General features: G+C 34.3%; 2 protein-coding genes across 3 annotated transcripts in view; one reads left to right on the top strand and one right to left on the bottom strand.

Moving 5' to 3' along the window:
• Positions 1-3023: 3023 nt before the first annotated feature.
• On the bottom strand, positions 3024-13504 carry LOC117114426 (mitochondrial inner membrane protease ATP23 homolog). 2 transcript variants are annotated; one of them, XM_033258089.1, is made up of 6 exons: positions 13384-13504; positions 7162-7300; positions 6606-6651; positions 5883-6105; positions 4717-4803; positions 3024-3565 (listed from the first exon to the last, which is right to left on the bottom strand). In XM_033258089.1, the coding sequence occupies exons 2-6, from the start codon at positions 7277-7279 to the stop codon at positions 3377-3379; spliced, it is 663 nt and encodes a 220-aa protein (XP_033113980.1). In that variant the 5' UTR covers positions 7280-7300; positions 13384-13504; the 3' UTR covers positions 3024-3376. The 2 variants fall into 2 exon arrangements, with proteins under 2 accessions (XP_033113980.1, XP_033113979.1); XM_033258088.1 differs by having other exon boundaries at positions 13323-13412.
• Positions 13505-16495: 2991 nt separating this feature from the next.
• The window catches only part of LOC117114425 (pleckstrin-2-like), a 22562-nt gene continuing 20651 nt past the window's right edge, over positions 16496-18406 (top strand). Inside the window, exon 1 of the mRNA XM_033258087.1 lies at positions 16496-16718. Coding sequence (XP_033113978.1) covers positions 16680-16718 — 39 coding nt within the window. The 5' untranslated portion in view covers positions 16496-16679. The remainder of the gene's footprint in view (positions 16719-18406) is intronic.

Genomic DNA, 18406 nt, shown 5'->3' with positions numbered 1-18406 from the left:
CTTGTGTTGTTAACCCCAAAAATACAGTCTCCACTGACAAGTCTTAACTGACAAGGCATAATTAAATTAATTTCTCTACACTACATAACATACTCAGATATAAAAGGTGGTGTTTACAGAGTGCCGACGGGTCCCTGAACAGCACATTATCATGGAGAACACAATTAAATGAGGCATATACAACAAATCAATTCAGCAAAGCCAGAAGTAGGAAGATATGACACAGGGCACCAGTCGGGGAGAAAAACCATAATTCGTTGGGGAGAAAGATAAAAAATGTATATGTATTTTCTACATATTAGTAGACTATAAACTTGATTAAATTGTCTTTTTTTGAGGAGGGGGGGGGGGGTTGGTGGAATGAAGAAATTTATAGATTTTGAGCGACGTCTGACCACACCCAGCCAAGGGAGGGAGAACTGGGTCATTTTGTATAATTCAAGCAGACTTGAGATATTATATACTAAACCTTTTTTTCTACATTTTTGGTTTTGGAGACATGGTGGGCTTGGTCTGAACAGGGGCTGGCCCTGTTGGTGCTATCACTGTTACGGATTTGTAATGAACACTTAATTACATATGATCACAGTTATATATTTTCCTGAATATGGAAAAATTTATTTCATATTTTTAAAACTCTGGAGGTTCAATGGTAATTATACAGGTTGACAATATTACAAATGAATTTACATAGCGTAAAACAAAGAAAATCAATGAATGTGACAACATACATTATCAAAAAATTTATTAGTAATTTTGAGGTTGTTCTATTATTAATTATATCATTTTAATATCATTTAAGATATTTACATCAGAAGTTTTTAAAAACTTGTCAAAAGTACACAGACTATGGTGCCAATCATTCAAGCTGGACGGGTTAGTTTATTAATGTTGTAGAAGACATAAAAATATTCAGTGAATTGTTTCACTACTATACCTCATAAATATTAATTAGGTTGACGTTCCGCAAACTATTTGAAACATTTTTGGAGAGCCGGGAATCCGTCTTGAAATTGAAAAAAAAGAGATGTTTCATCATGGAGAAAATAGTTTTTAATAAAGCCGCTTCATTGTTACAGCGAATGCGTCGCACGCACAAGCCGCTAAAGTGCCAGATGATGCGTGCTATTTGAGTTATAAGCGGTGCCTTTATCTGTATATATTCCTGATAGTTCTAGTATGCAACATTATTTTCTATAAATGAATATACTGTATTGTAAATATACCTTTTTAAGCATTAAATACATGTCAAGTGCGGATCCAGAGTTTACCCTGGCTATCGCACAGATGGGTTCCCATATTGGGAGGGTCATGAGTAGAGAGCTAGCTTGTTTTTTGGCTGGAAGATAAATTTTTAGATATTCGAAAAGTTTTTGTTTTCTAGATGCTTTGAAATACACTTCGTGCATTATGAGAAGTCTATTATTGAATACACTCTGAATTCATAGTTTTTCCCTACTTTGCTATGGACAATTAATAATGATGATGAAGAAGATGATGATGATGAGGAGGAAGCTGTGCAAGATTAATTAACAGGCTCTTCGATGTGAAGTGTCAAGCGAGGCCCATAGCCTAAGTTACAGTTTGGAATTTGGAGATATTGTCGTCGTCAAATGTTCAATGCACACAGTCGGACAATAGATGATTTATGATATCTGTTTTGTATAGAAAGTAATATGAAACCCATAAAATATCAGTTCAGGCATTCATTTATCTGTCTGTGGAAAATATAACATATGAATCATACAAAATAAAAAGAATTCTAATAAAATATAAATATGTATAAAACATCTACACTAAATCAAAATGGAATATTCACTGCTTGTTGGATCCCAGTTTTGGTATTGCAGGGGTTGTTCTGAAGGCTTTTGTATAACCAATCCCCGTATTTCTGATAGATCACTGATTAAAATGTAAAATATTTAAGATTTTATATTTAGTACATATTCAAATGTTATGTAAATCTCATATAGGCCTATCCCAAAATGGCGTTATATTCATGCACCGAAGTAGAAAGTTTAACTTAATAATTTTGCTATGTTTTATGTTGAATGGTTTTTAATGATAGTCATATTATTACAGCCTAATATGACCACAACATAAGGAAGTCCTCTCCTTTAAACTTCTAACCTACTAAATTTTGCGTATCTCAATATACATATATATTTCCTTAAATCAAGGAGTCCACTCGTTAAATTAGTATATATAGTATAGAGAATTTGTCTGTCAATCGCAGATATCCAAATTTTAGGAAATTACGTTTTATGCATGTCGACATGAGAACTTTAACCTAAGAACTTTGATATGTAGGCCTATATGTTTTATGTTGTTTGTTGAATGGACTTCTTTAATAATAATATTACAGTCTAATATGACCACAACATAAGGAAGTCAACGCTGTAAATTTTTAGCATAATATTGTACAGAGAATTTTGATTGTTTATCAATATCATCATGTTAGATCCAAATCACATTTTATGCAAGCACCGGCGAGGAAAGATTAAACATAATAATTTGGGATGTACATGTTTTATGTTATGTGTGTTGATTGGTCTTAGTTAATAATATTACAGTTTAATGGCTTAATATTTATAATATTACAGTTTAATGGTTTACAATAATATTACAGTTTAATGGTCCCGGAACCCCAACCTGAGGCCATTGTTGGCCCCCTAGCCCCAATCATGGGGCTAGGGGGCTTCGCTCGCAACCTGACCATTTCACTTCTCGTGGCTATGGCCCTGCTATGACGTGTGTGGCTGATTGGTTGAATTATGGTAGAAAGAAAAAAAACAATCAACAATTGTCCGGGGGGGGGGGGAGAAACAAAAATGTACGGTATTATTTATTTAATAAAATAATATTTTATATTGTATACAATAAAATTTTATCACTGAGAGAACAGATAATGTCATCAAAATATTGTATATACACGGATGCTTCATGATCAAAAGTTCTTGCCAGGATTTGGTATGCTGGTCCCTGGCGCAGCTGGGCTGCGGCTTGGAGCCTGGAATCGTAAATAGGCCGTAAAGTAAAAAGTTTGCGGAACGCTGAATTAGGTAATAACATTTCATTGGTTAATTCCACCTGCATATGCAGGATTTATGTGTACATGGGGAAAAAATGCTACCCACAATAGTTGTATGCGGACTGTTTAATTTAAGCCAGAAATAGTTATGTAGACACACAGTTATGAGGTATAGTAAAACAAATACAAAATGGTTTTATTTCGGTTTTTGTGAATGATTGGGACTACCTCCCTCCACTTTGCATTGAGAGCTACTATTGATACTCGCCATGCACACAACCTTCATAAATTTCAAGAAATATTTTTTTTCCCATTTCTAAAATATTTTGAAAACCAAAGCCTTTGTCATAAATCATAGTTGTATCTTTGGCGCGCCATACGTTGAACATCCTCTTTATTCCTTGGTATTTTATCAAATGGTTCATGGTCATTAAAACATATATCCCATACATCATCTATTGTCTTTTGGACTTCTTCTTTAGGTATATCACGGACCGACATCACTGACTTCATTGCGCGTTCCTGCACACATTTCTGAAATACAGTAATGGACATGGTTTAATGGCACCATATAAATGCAAGAAATGATTGAATGAGACGTGATTGACGTCAAGTTTCAAATACTTGTATTTTTCCGATGTTTGGCAGTAATATGACATCATTATGCTCATTTATTTATTTATTTTATTTATCAACAATATCAAAAGACTGGCCTTAATTGGTGCCCAGGGAACAAAGTTAAAATTTAAATACTAAGTTAAAAAAACAATGCAGTATAAAAAATACAATTACAAAAATTAAAGATCTATGCCTTTAAGTTTCTTTTAAAAATATTTAAAGTTGTCTTTGGATTTGATTGCCATTTAAAGAATGTTTGTAATAGTCTTACTAACATTTTTCAGGGGAAAGTGATTTGGTATTATTTCTTGTGTAAATCAGAATAGTTTTCTTCAACAAGTTTAAAATAAGACTTTAAGACTTTGATCTTTTCAGGTCGAAATTTACAACTAAGATTTAACCAACCAAGTTCTTTTGAAGGTGTTAGTAAATAAGCATTTAAAAATTAACCTTGCTCCATGTTTGTTTGAGTTTACCCAATTTATCAACATCATTGTCAAAACATTTCGACTATACAGTGATACAAATATTCAAAATGTGGTTGAACAAGTGGAAGATAGATGACTGACCAATAAAAGGTTATAGATGTTTAATAATAGAAAGAGATGTCCTTATAAAGGCAAATCACACAAATGTGTCAAATAAAATGTGATACTAGGAACAGAGCTTATAAGTGATTGTGCCTTATTTGGCGCCATTGGTATGTGCTGTACACAGAAACTTAACATTTCAATTTATGGGTAAAAAAGGCCAAGTAGGCTACCACATGTTTCAAGTATACAAAGTATACAAATCTGGGTAGCATAAAATGGGCCGGAAGTCCAAAGTGAGGGACTGCTTTATACCACCTTATGCTCAGTTCTAATATTATTTTCTTCAGATGATCGGTATCAGGCCATAGGGTTATTAATCTATTTTTGCAGGCCGCAATAAAATCACTGTCGGGCTGCACTTTGCCCACCTGTGACATGGTGTCAAACTTCCAATATGAGTTTTTCAAACTACCGTTTAACTAATTTTGATAATGAAAGTTAAGATCTTTTCATGGCTCTTTTCTGACAATGTACCTGATGATGCTTCATAAAGCCAAACTTTCTGCTGTATAGATTTTGATTGAAGAATGAACAGTCTCCACTAAGACTAGCAGCACGGATCTGTAAGTAAACAATTTCAATGAACAATAGAGGGACTTACCGATGATTGTTTACAGGCGGTCACATGACCTAACTTGGGTATACATGAAAAACATTAAGTGTGATAACATAGGAAAAGGTAACGTTATGATTGCGAAAACCACCACCCACTGTTACGTGAGAAATAAATGGCTAGGACAGGTAATACGATTGTTCAAAATAGTGTTTATTTACTTTTCCTGCGTTCTCCTTGGATGGATTGTATGCTTTGATATTCAAGTGATCCTTCATAAACCTTAGCTGGCCCTAACATCGCAGCGTAGTTCGTGGGTCGAAGACCATCATGCATACCTAACCATGCTGTAGATGTGCAGGGGCCAAGGCCTAACATTTGTAGAAAAATCTCAATGTTTACAGCATTAGCAAAACATTTGATACAGTTTATTGGGAATTATGATGATCTTTACAGCAATAAACAAGGGATGGCCGTAATAGAAATCTCCATGTAAAACACCACTGTGTCAGTGGATTGTTTATATCCAACACCCAAGTTAGGTCATGTTACACCCATCGCTAAATCCCTCTATTAATCCAATCAATGTAGCCTACATTTTTAGATATTAGTAGTAGTTATTACTATACCTCATAAATATCAATTAGGTAATAACATTTTAACGATCATTACACTTGGTACTGTACGCGATGCGGTTGTTTTGAATACTTTCCTGTGCTTGCCAAATTAATGCAGACTCTGGGAAAAAAGTATTACCCAAGAATATCGCATCCCCGCCTATATAACTGTATACAAACTGTGTAATGTTACCCTCACAGATAAAAATTGCTATTTAATATTCATGATTTTATTTCCTTCATTCATTCGTGAATTTTACTTCATTCATTGTTGGATGACTACCTCCCTCTGCTTCCGAAATGTATTTTAGATTGAAGTAAATCTTAAGAAGATTGTCTGAAGCTGGAAAACAGCTAGTTTTTTTAAACATGTGTTAAGTATTGTTTGAAGGTTTGCATGGCGAAGTAATAACATATATGTTTAACAACAAACACGTGTTAAGTTATCAAGATGAGAAAAAAAATCGCACCTCTGTGCAAGCAACATGCCTCAGGTTGTTCCATTCTACGTGGGCTCGACAAAAGTCAAAGGCGTGAATGAGTTCGTGTGTAAGTAGAGTGCTAACAACACGTTGAGATGGAGCTCTGTTTTCGCAGAGAACAATCTGTCCATTTGATGGATCAAATCCTCCATTAATTATGCTTCCCTCTGGACATTTCTCACATGATATATTTCTTGATATGTTCACTGGACTACATGAAAAAAATAAAGAATTGTTAAAAGTACAAAAATTTATACCATACTAAAACAGTGTGATAAAACATTCCCCTTAACTTACAATGATCGATAAAACACAATAATAAATGCTAAAGATGTATTGTCCCAGGCAAATGGTTAAGATGCTTGCTTTCTAATTATTTTTGGGGGTTGTGCCTCATTATGAGATTTAGTATGGAAAACAGTAGATTTCTGCTGAATGGATGATAGATGATTACTGCAGGAGGATAATATTTGTGCTAAAATAAGCCACTTCGGAGTTTGAACTGCACATGCCCATATCGAAGGTCAATCGACGTAAACAATATGTGTCTGTTAAATGTTTATATCAACTGACCTTTGATAATGGGCATGCAGAGTTCAGACTATGAAGTTGATTTACTGATTTGTAGAAATAGTCATAGAAGAAACAATAAATGTATAAATTTATTATATCATAAAAAGTTCAATTTACGGGAATGCAAGAATGGCTCACCATCCATTTTCTTCCATGACCTTGAACATGAACTTTACAAAAGGACCTGAAATGATAAGCAGATTTGATCAGCATTCAATATCAATAACTCTTTATTACACTAGTACATGTTATTAAACACAGTGGCAAGACACCTAGAAGGAACTGTATTTATGTAATTAAACTTCAAAATAAATTAGATAATTGGTAGAGGTCCTATGGGAATGTTGATGTGTAATAATGGAATTAGTGTGGTAAAAAAACAAACCTTTTTTTAGTTGTTATCCAAATTTTCTAAAATGAATTTGACACAATGACAGATTCAATAGCTATCAAACATTGGTAACACAGGGACAGATGTATGTGTTGCAGTGTACCTATAGTTATTTGCTTGTTCAAATTCTTACCATTTGTATGTCGTTTTATTTGTAGGTCTTTGTTTTATTTGTATGTGGAAGGTGAGGGAGAGAGCATGCCCCCCTCTAAAACAACTAAATTTCTTGCTTCATAAAAAATATCATACATATTATGAACGAGAATTTATGGTATGTACATCAATCTGTCCTGAAGTACTTACTTTCTTTACAAGCAAATCTTAGACGCTGAAGACACTGCTTATGTTGTCGGCTTTCCTTTACAGCAGGTAGATCTTGCTCATTACTCACATCATCTGTTTTGATAGATGTTGATGCCATACTACATATGAGCCATTTACTCTTTAAAAAAAAATTGAATAGACCATGTATATCTGTTTTAATGCCAGGAAAATTAAATTTTCCAAGACACAGGAATGGTTAAATGAGATACAAAATTCTGAATATTTAAAAACTGGGGGGGGGGGGAAAGGTGGGAAAAAGTGTGGTTACGCCCCTTTTCCAATGTATTTAAATATTTTTTTTAAAATCCATATTTCATACCATATTTTTCGTACATTTCACCTGTGGTTTTAAGTAGGTCATAAATTACAGACACGAGTCTGAGTCAAAGATATGAAAGCTGTAAAGACTTTGGAACAATTAATTCTAGACACTTTGTTCAATTCAATTATCTAATTCTTAAATTCTTGTCATCAACATGGATTTTTAAAAATAGGTAGTGTATGGCTCACTAGACAAAAACATGAGAACAAAATGCATACAAAAATAAAAATTAAAAAAAATGCCAAAAAAAAAAAAAAAATACCGTATTGTGTATAATAGTTTTGACTTATAGTACTTCCTCAAATGCTGTTAAATAGAAGCTTCATAGAGTAGGACATTAAAGGTAAAATGTAGGTCAATCAATACAATAGAATGACAACTTCTCTCCCAGAAATAAGTAGTTAAAAAAAACCAAGGGTCCCCGATGCCTGGGGGTAATAATGTGCAACGCACACTGTAGATACATTAGTGATGCGCTATGCATTTATTATTATTTCATTACTATATTCTAATCCTGCTGCCTTCTACATTTCAACTACCCCACTTAAGATGGATGTGGTCCGTCCAAAGCCAGTTCCACATGTTTCAATTTTCCTTGAGAAGCTGCGCTACAACATGTTCAGTCTAAAATCGTCTGGTGCACTGGGTAAGATCAGCAATTGATCCATATATTTGCTGACAGGGGTCCGACAGGGGTTCCAAGTTAAGGGGCCAACTGCAGTCTTGGTGAGGGTCCCGGAATAAAAAATCTCTGGTAGGGTTCATAGGGCAAGTTTTTATGGCAATTACTATGACTCAAATCATGCTTTTAGACCACAATGTTAGTGACTGGCAATGAAAATAATGTTAATTTTCATAGGAAAATTATTATTTTTGATCCGACGACCCCGTCATGGCGTCAGGGGTTCAGGCCTGTCCAACAAGGTGCCCCACAAAACCTCCACCTCAGCTGGTGTCACCACTGGGTAAGATTGTATATCGTAACACTACGTTCTTGGGTATAGGGGTCTCGGTATTCAATCCCCGATCCGGGAAAGAATAATTTTTGTAGCTGCGCCAGTTTTCATTTTAGAATGCAAGCAGTATTTTTTTTAAGAATAAAAAATAGACAACTTTTCCGTGGGCAAATAGAGTACTACAGTGTTAAGTCACGACACCACATGATACTACTCCGTTGCTATTGTTGAAAATGCGTTCAACCCAACGTCATTTTCTCCACCGACAAACCACTGATCCCAATTTCTAACGTAATTATTAAGATGCTGTATCTTACTTTTTCTTTGTAAATTTTAAATGATGATTTAATATGTGTTCGATAACTAATATAATGCGAGCTTTTGTGTTTTTATTACATTTTGATGGTAAAATATTAGATTTTAAAATGCCTATTACAGAAAGCCTATGAAGTCATTCAGGCGAAATGAATGGTGTCATGACGACACGACTGTGGTACTCTATAAGCGTGACTTCATCTCAGAACTTCGTATTTTACATCTGAATTAATAGAAAGATTCAAGACTCAATTAGCATCTGAGTAAAGTGCCTAAATATCTGAGATGCATTGCTGTGTTAACTCCAGCAACGAGGAGTACCAACTTAGTACTGACATTGGGGTAGGGTGCTTGATGATTGGGTAAGGGGTGGTAGATTGATAACGGTGATGATGAGGTGGTTACTAATGAATGTAATTTTTCACTTAGCAGATGTCCAATGAGGTGAGGGAAAAACCTTAAGATAAAATGCGTTATAAGTCAATCGCGACGTCATCATTGTAACTCCCAATGTTATTTGCCTATTCCCCAGCATCCACTAATTAGAACCCGAAGAAAGTTACTTCAAATACAATATTAAGTATGAACAATTAAGGAATTCATTGAATCAATGGACCCTCATAAACACAACAAACTGAACGTTTAATAGGAATATTCTAGACCTATTTTAAAGACTCAAGGAACAAATTCAGATGTAGGCCTATGGCCAGGCAGGAGGCCGCCTCCTAATACTACTAGGCCATAGCCTAGCCTAGTTATGCAATCATCGCACGATTTTACCTGTCAAAAACCAAAAAGGACGTCAGTGACTGTATTCTCTCTCAAATTCTGAAACGTTTTTTTCTTTGAGGAAATTCTATCAAAGTTCTTTTTAACACAATAGTTATTCATCGTATCCGATGTGTAGTTAATAAACGCGTACTGCAGGAGCAAAAATCAGCATACGCACAGCTAAATGTAAATACGCACACATATACTGATCATATCACTATAGCAACCGATGACTGCTACAACAGTTGGTTATAAAAAACTAAAATTAAAAGACGGCGATTGACTTATAAAGCAATTAGTAGAGCATGCATCGTACACTAAATGGAAAATGATTATACTTAGGTTAGATTTAATGCATTCAAAAATATTCTTCGGGCCTTGCAGGCCCTCAGGAAATTTTTTCAAGCATTAAATCTAACCTTCGTATAATAATTTTCCTATAATGTACTATGCAGAGCTCTACTAATTGCTTAATAGAGCCACGCTACCAAAAAGTGGGTCGCTTAACTTTTGTGTTGGGTTGCTAGTAGGTTTGCAAAAAAAAAATTCCCAAAAATGGGTAGGCCTGTACATGCACAAATAAGCGCCCGGGTTCTTAAAATATTTTTTGTGCGTTTTGAGAGGAGCTTATTCAAACAGGGCACTTATTCAAACAGGGCAATTATGAAAACAGAGTTGAAATTGAGGGGGCGCTTATGGAAATAGATGAACTGGGGGATTCTTATGGAAACTTGGAAAATTCAAGGAGCTCTTTTTTAATGAAAAAAAAATGATTACATAAGGACATCTGGAAACGTAAGATTACGAATGGTTCTGGTGCAGAAAAATAATCGTCCAGAGAGCAGCATGGTTCATGACAAGAATGCTGTGAGTATTTACACAAAGCAGATGAAATTAGAGGTGGTAGTGGAAAGCTTGTTGGCCATCTGCCGATTGAGATTAGCAGGATCACTGCAGGGCTGGAAATTCAGACGAGAATGTGCTAAAGGTGCAAATTGTAGGGAAAAGAAAAAGAGAAGTAAGACTTTGCCTAGATAAGAGAGGAAAGTTGGAAAGATACTGTCCAGAGAACTCTCATCTGTCCAGGAGAAATATCCTCATTTTGAAAATGACATAAGAAGAAAATGTGAATCACTCTGCAGCTCAAATCATGCCAACCAGTCCCAGGATTGATTGATAGTGGCTTGCAAAAAAAAAAGAGAACACATGATATTGTTGAGAGGGTGCTTTCAAAATTGGGAGGGGTGCTTATTCAAACAGGGCGCTTAAGAAATTTTTTTATGTTAAGCACTTCTTCGAGAGGGGCGCTTATTCAAACGGGGCACTTATTCGCGCGAGTACGGGTATGTCCTATGCAAATGCAAATACAGCAAAAAAAACAACAAAAAAACGCTTTACCAAGTCGCCAGCATCTGGCAGGGACTGCAGCTTTTTAACCCCATCTTAAGTCCTCCCGCCAACCACATAAATTTCTCCCGCTTTCACGCCTCTCATCCCAAATAACGTACTACAGTAATTTTATATATTTTGGGCAAGGCCCACATATTCGTATTATTTTCAGGCCTATTTTGACTCAAAACATCAGAAGAAATCATTGTGATGTTTGAGCGCCTTGAGTGCACAACAGGCCATCGAGGCAAAACAATTTCCTGCCACTAGGCTGGCCCTGGACCCACGCCTATTGAAGTCCCATCCATGGCAAAATCTCAAGCCAGCCTTCTCTCAAACTTGGCATGTATGGTAGACCGTAAAACCTCAAATTGAAGCCCTGGGCAGCTTCTTTTCTTTGCGAACTTTGGATGGGCTTCTTTTCAAGATGGCCTTCTTTTTGAGACTACTTTTGCAAAGTAAAGAGGAGGGCTTCTTTACAAAATACTGTAAATTTTGTGAATTTGTAAGTATCATGGAGTGAATTTAACTGGCATTAAATCACTTAAACTACTGTATAAACCAAGCTTCTATTTAATTTTTTTTTTTTTTTTTAAATTCATGTACAGTGTATGTGACTGTAATATCTTGAAAAGAAGCCAGTGATATCTTGAAAAGCCCATGGGCTTCTTTTTGAGGCTAATTTTGCAAACTAAAAAGGGGGGCTTCAATTCCAGATGGGCTTCATCTCGAGATTAAGCTCAGTAGGCTTCAATTTGAGGTTTTACGGTAGGCAAGTAATGGTACATTAACCACAGGACTAAAATTAAGGTTTAAGTTTAGCAAATAAATTTAAATATTAAAGATTGAAAGATTGAAATATTGTCTGCCAAAAGAGCTGGCCACACAAAGACTATCATTCCTAGTCCTAAGTCTCAATAAGGTCTCATTTTCCTAGTGTGACAAAAAGTGACAATAAATAGGTACTGTATGTTACATGTTACAAAATAACGTCGCGCACTGTGATCGTTGTCGCGGATCGGATTATGGAACGCACACAGTGCCTTCTGCGGCTACATTTCGTTTGACTCAAATACTATTTGGCTGCAACTTCATCATTCAGCGGTGTATATTGTACTGTGTTTTCTTAAGTAACAGGTTAGGTTAAACTTCTTGGCAGATTGGTCTTCTCAGCTAGCCACATTCACCATAATAAATGAGGTCACATGCATTTTTGTCTGTATCACTTGCAACATCGATAACAAAACAAAATTTCAAATAAAGTTGACTAATTAATATAAACAGTACAAATCAATCAAAATAATTGATTGTGTTTAACTGTTATTTTGAATGTTATAGGCCTACACTATACCACTATGTTTGTTTTATTATTTTATTTATTCAAAACAAGGGCCCCCTTAAAAACTTCAATAGTTGGTGCTTTGACAGTAGATTCTGCTATTATGTTCCATTCCCTAGATGTCCGAGGAAAGAATAACATCTTGCGAAAGTCCCGACTTGAGTGAGGAATACTATACAGGTATGCCTGGCTGTTTTCTGCACGAGATCTGTATAATTTTTTGAGATTAAGTATTTGCTCATATCAATTGTGACAAGATTATTGTGGATTTTGTATGGTAGAACATTGCTAATCTTGCAAGTTGGCACCTTTCAGTCAGAGTTTTCCATGATAGTTCATGGATCATGGCATTGACACTAGCTGTACGTTCGTATCTGTTTAAGGGTGAACCTAGCAGCACGGCGTTGAATCTTTTCTATTAAGAACGTCTGTGTGGGGATCCCAAACAACACTTCCGTATTCCAAAATTGATCAGACAAGTGATTTGTGAGCTTGTTCTTTCACTTTTTGGTTATTAATATGTTTTGTCATAGTGTTAAAAGGTTAAAAATATGACATACAATCCCTATATGCTCCCATTCTAGATTTATTTCCGCTTAAAAATATTTTTTTAAAAATGCCCCTCTCCCTACATTTAAAAAAAAAATAAATAAATAAATAAATGTAATAAACTGAACTGATAAAAAAAAAAAAAAAAAATTGTAATTCCAATTTTTAAGTACTACTACTGTAAAGTATTGTATCTAAACGAGCTGGTGGTTCTGGTTCTTTCTAGGCCATGACTAGCCCCGGCGCCTAGTCTCTAGGCTAGTGCATACCTAGGCCATAATAAATATAAGTCCCAAGCCGACCTCGGACCAAGGCCTAGGCACACGCACACTACTACTACTACTCTAGGGCCTACACATGCCATGGGCCTGCCATCGGCATAGCCTAGCTAGGGCTTATGCTATGCCTAATAGCATAGTAATATGCCTAACATCAAAGAGACGCGCTTAGAGTAGATCATGGAGGTATAAAATAATAATAAAATTAAATAATTTTATACCTCCATGGACAGAGTTTCTCTTTGTAATACATGTGTAACATATTAAAAAGGGCCGACTTACCCCTCTCGCACGTTAACCCAGGAGCCTCACCTCCTTTCGACAGAAGAACCAAGAGAGGGCGTTTCTTTTGGTTAGAGCGACGATAGAGCTGGTTCCACTTCATTGTTCTCTTCTCCCCACCCTGATTCAAGATTCAAGTAAAAAAACTTTTATTGGTCCATATAAAATATACATAAATTTGCAATGCTTCGTACAAACAACACAAATACAATACTGTATATAAGAAAGTGAAAAAGAATAAATAATGAGAGACTATCTTTTAACATAATTGTGTATCCGTATCCCAAAGCCAGTTGATAGCGGCCCATCTACTAACAATGAACGACTTATCACTCTCGGGACCACAACTGACAGGTAGACGACTCATTATTTTAATTTCATTTACTTTCCGTTTTTTCCACAAGATAACTCGATGCAATAGTATAATCACAATCATAATTAATAATACTCATGTAAATCCCCGACAGTCCAGTATATTTTACAAATGCTTTACATTTTTAGCAGTTAATAACTTTCCAATTAGTTTGCATTACTGCCCTCTGAAATCAGTTTAATCTAACTTTGGAATTCCAAATGTGTGTAATTGTACTTTTTTATATAACTTTTTTAAAATAAATTATTTGGATTGTATATTTTCATTTTTTAAAAAATGTTTAATGTTTCTATAATTTTAAATAACTGAATAATAATTTGAATAAAAAACTGAGCCTGCATCCGCTTGAAGCTGGTGGCGCTGTAATGATCGATTTTCCTGTCTCCCTCTAAAAGGTCCAAAAATTATGATGACGACCCACCCAGAAAAAATCCTGGATACACCCCTGTACTATTAAGCAAATGATTTTCTAGTTTTGGCAGAGTGTAGTTTTCTGAGGACTTAGCCTTATGCCAGATTTTCCGAATAAATAGAAATTATAGAGAGAATGGCTAAAATCATAAAAAAGGGTAAGCTACAGACAATTTAGTAAGAGTACACACAAAAAATAAACGGTAACATCAGAAATCAGAAAAAAACCCTTTATTATTGTCTCCAAAAGAAGAAAATGTTTTGCTCGAAAAAACTTTAAAAACATTAAAATACGATACTATACAACAGTAGGTCTACTGTAGACCTACAACACATAATCATCAGACTTTTAAAAACGTTAAAATAAAAAACATAAAAAGTCGAACACAATAAAAAAAAATACAATGAAAAGCTGCATCATTGTTGTAATTATTATTATAATCATCAACAGCAATAACAATAATTATCATTATCATGCTTTTACAATCATCATAATTATTATAATAATTACAATTATTATTATTATTATCATTATTATTATTAGGCCTATTTTTATTACTATTATTAGGCCTATCATTATTGTTGTTGTTGTTATCTTTTGAACTCATAAATATGGGAAATTGATGCAACTTGTTATGTAATAATCATGAGGACATAATTAGAATTTTCGTGTCCTTTAAAGTATGCCTCGGCCTATTACATAAATTGAAATAGGCCTAATCTTTTTATAGACCATATCATTTTCAACTTCTTAAAAACGATTACAAAAACCCTTGTTGATGGCAGGATTAAAAAGCATGTTGTGTTATGTCATTAAGAAGGTCAGTAGTTTGATTTAATTAAAAAAAAATAATAAAATAAAGCATAAAAAATATATCTAAGAGATATAAAGCTTTAAAAAAAAACACTGTCAAAATGTCAAAGTAAAAGAAAAATATTGCAAGAAACTACTGCGATATAGTTAGTTATACTAATTATTTAAAAAAATATTGATATTTTTTTCAAATTTGTCTTAATTAATTAGATATGTATTGACCAATGTGCTGTGGGTAGATGTGTGTATGTATTCCATACGTGTGCTTTGCTTTTTTTTTCTGGTGGGTATAGTGTGACTGCATGTGATGTACTGTACCGGTACCATGTGTATGTGTGCAGTATGTGTATCCTGTTTCTTGTTTATGCTTCAATTCATTTGACTTAATTAAGTATTACAACACTTTTTAAAATTGTTTTGTATTTATGATACTGAAGTTACGGAAAAATTGCATCTTTAGAATGTATGTAGTGCTGTGCTTTTTGGTATTAATTTAATTTGAATGGTTAGGTCTATGTTTTTAATGTTTTTTGTTGTCTTTGAATGCACCGTCAATCGACGAATGCAACTGTAACGAAATTGTCGATGTTCAAATAAGTAAGTAAATATAGCCGTCCAATCTCACTGTTATTCCAGTCAATCTGTGACAAATTGCAAAACCCAGCAACTGATTGCAACAGAAATGTACTTCTAAATTAAGGTTTATTGTTGACAGTAAAGGACATTTTTAATTAAATTACATTAAAAATTATTCTTTCATAAAGAACGTTTTGATAATTATAGGCCTAATAGTTTGTATAGTAACCTTGCTTTTTGGTATAATTTTTACAAAATAGATAAAATATATCATGTAGGGGCCCGGTGGTAAAATCTACTCTTAAATCCTTCCTCTTCAAATAGTTCAACTTCTTTCTAACATCCTCCAGCGCCGGTGACAAGCCAGTTTTGTTTGCTTTAATAGGCGCTTTAAAAATGTGTATTATTATTTATTATTATTATTATTATTATTATTATTATTATTATTATTATTATTATTATTATTATTATTATTATTATTATTATTATTATTATTATTATTATTATTATTATTAATATTATTATTATTATTATTAATATTATTATTATTATTATTATTATTATTATTATTATTATTATTATTATTATTATTATTAAAATCATTTGGGAGGAGTTCCAATGCTTCGTAGCAGTTGTAGAGAAGGCCATATCACAATAAACTACAATGCTTTGCAAAAACTTAAAATGAGCGAAAACAATTAATTTGATGTGGTGTGTCTTATCAGGGAACAGTTCACTGGTCTTATTAAATGTTTATACTTTTAAGAATAACTCAATGGTTTCTTGGGGGTTTTCCAAATTTCGTCCAGACAATACCTTTTGTCACAGCACAAATAGTTCTCTTGACCTCAATTCACCATCAACAACAACAATAATATAAAGAGCGCCGCCAAATTCATTGTGCGATAAAAAATCAATACCCAGTGTTGAACCAGGAAGTCAGCGGTTATATTGGTCGCAACATCCTTTTTGATACCATATGAAGTATTTGTTAACGACCATTTCCACGGTCCAGTTAGCAGCGGTAACACAGAAGCATTGGTAATTGTTATAACGTATGTTGTTCTTGTATTTTTGACATCGCTACTTTTTATTTCCGACGTGTTGATTGTCTCCATATTCATGACAGCGAAGTTGAAAGAAGGATTCCTTGTCAAAAAGGTAATGAATGCTCTATTGATTAATAACGGTGTAATAGCCTCAGTTTTGCCTGTCATGCAGGTATGAATTTCTGCATGGCATATTATTTTTTATCGAAACCTTATGCCTGTAAAAACCGAAAGGTCCACTGATTAATCTCAGATAAGAAAGTATAATACATACTCCAAGTATTGAAATACACGCCAATATTTCGACATTAATTTATATGTCATCATGATGACATAAATTAATGTCGAAATATTGAATCCCAACACGATGGCGTGTATTTCAATACTTGGAGTATGTATTATACTTTCTTATATGCCTGTAAGTCTCAGTATAAGTGTGTGTGGATATAAAATTATAGCTTGAATACTAAACACGATTCTCGATATTTTGTATTAGACATAATTATCTAGTCTCCCATCACGAAAACTGTGCCTCCTCCCCTCAATTGTTGAGCAGAAAATTGCAAATAGTTGAATTCACTGTTCCCTGGTTAAACCACTTTAGTATTTCGTAGTTGTTTCCCTCACTTTCCCAGACCCTTGTACCATCCTATGTCAACACTCCTGATGCCAACTGCAACTCCAAAGCAGCCGACATTTAGTTACTACTACTTGTGGTAAAATGAAAGTAACGTGATAAGGTTAACATACACCTAATATGATAATAAATTTGATTATTAAAATGTTAATGTTACTGTCATTAGACCTATTGTTAGGCTTATTACTACTAATGTGAAGATTTTCCGGCTCTGTCAGCCGCAATTTACCGGTACTTATTAGGCCGTGGAGCCTAAAAATAATTATAACTCCATGATTAGGCCTCTAGGACTATTAATAATTGGCCTATTATATTTGGATTATATCATTCCAATTTTTGCATTATCATTATGTCATTCCCATGTTATTGTGCTTATTGTAGATTTTTTTGTATGAGAACTTAATAATAGTATTAATGGACATGATAACCATTTTATAATGGAGGAAATGTCATTATTTGTGATCAGTGTATGTGGAAGTATGGCGTGGTTTGGTGTTTTGGTACACGTGACTTCACTTGAATAGCAGGCTTTAATCTCGACCTCTCAATTGCCACAAATTGTGGTGCACTTATTTGACTGATTATGAGAAAACGAAGAATTAGCTTCTGCTTATTTTGCTCATTGGTGCGTGACTTGGCGGTAGATAAACAGCGGCACACGTTAGACAATACCTAACGGTGCATCCAAAATAACAACTCTTTACAAAATGTAGCAACAAAAAAATATATGTCAACAAAAAACATAAAAGGAAATAAACATATATGCATGTACGCATATATGCATACACACACACACCCATATATATATATATATATATATATATATATATATAGATTCTCAATTTTTTGTGAAACAGTGCTCAATCCCACTGAAAAATCTATCTCTTATACACATCTAGATGTGTATAAGAGACAGATTATGCACAAATGATAAGCAACAGCTAAAAAGTAAACGTAAGTAAACAGCCAGAAATAGAACCAGAGCTTTCGGACAACACTAGTCCTTCCTCAGTGGCGAGTGAGTGAGGGTTGAATAAGCCAGATAGTATAAAGGGAGAATTTCATGCAAGCATGATTAGAAACAATAGGCTAGGCTAGGTGGGATTAGAATAAACAGCCTAAACAAGTAAACAGGAAGGCCAAAACTAAACTATAGAGGCGTG

Source organism: Anneissia japonica, unplaced genomic scaffold, assembly GCF_011630105.1.
Source record: "Anneissia japonica isolate Jap-2015-1 unplaced genomic scaffold, ASM1163010v1 scaffold3845_len455572_cov173, whole genome shotgun sequence".
NCBI lineage: Eukaryota > Metazoa > Echinodermata > Crinoidea > Comatulida > Comatulidae > Anneissia > Anneissia japonica.
This window is presented reverse-complemented; position numbering and strand designations above follow the sequence as displayed.

Coding starts and splice junctions, on each gene's coding strand:
- LOC117114426 (XM_033258088.1), bottom strand. Junction 4,804..5,882: donor GGCATGTTGCTTGCACAGAG/GTGCGATTTTTT, acceptor GTTTACTTACAG/ATCCGTGCTGCTAGTCTTAG. Junction 3,566..4,716: donor GCTTTATGAAGCATCATCAG/GTACATTGTCAG, acceptor ACTGTATTTCAG/AAATGTGTGCAGGAACGCGC.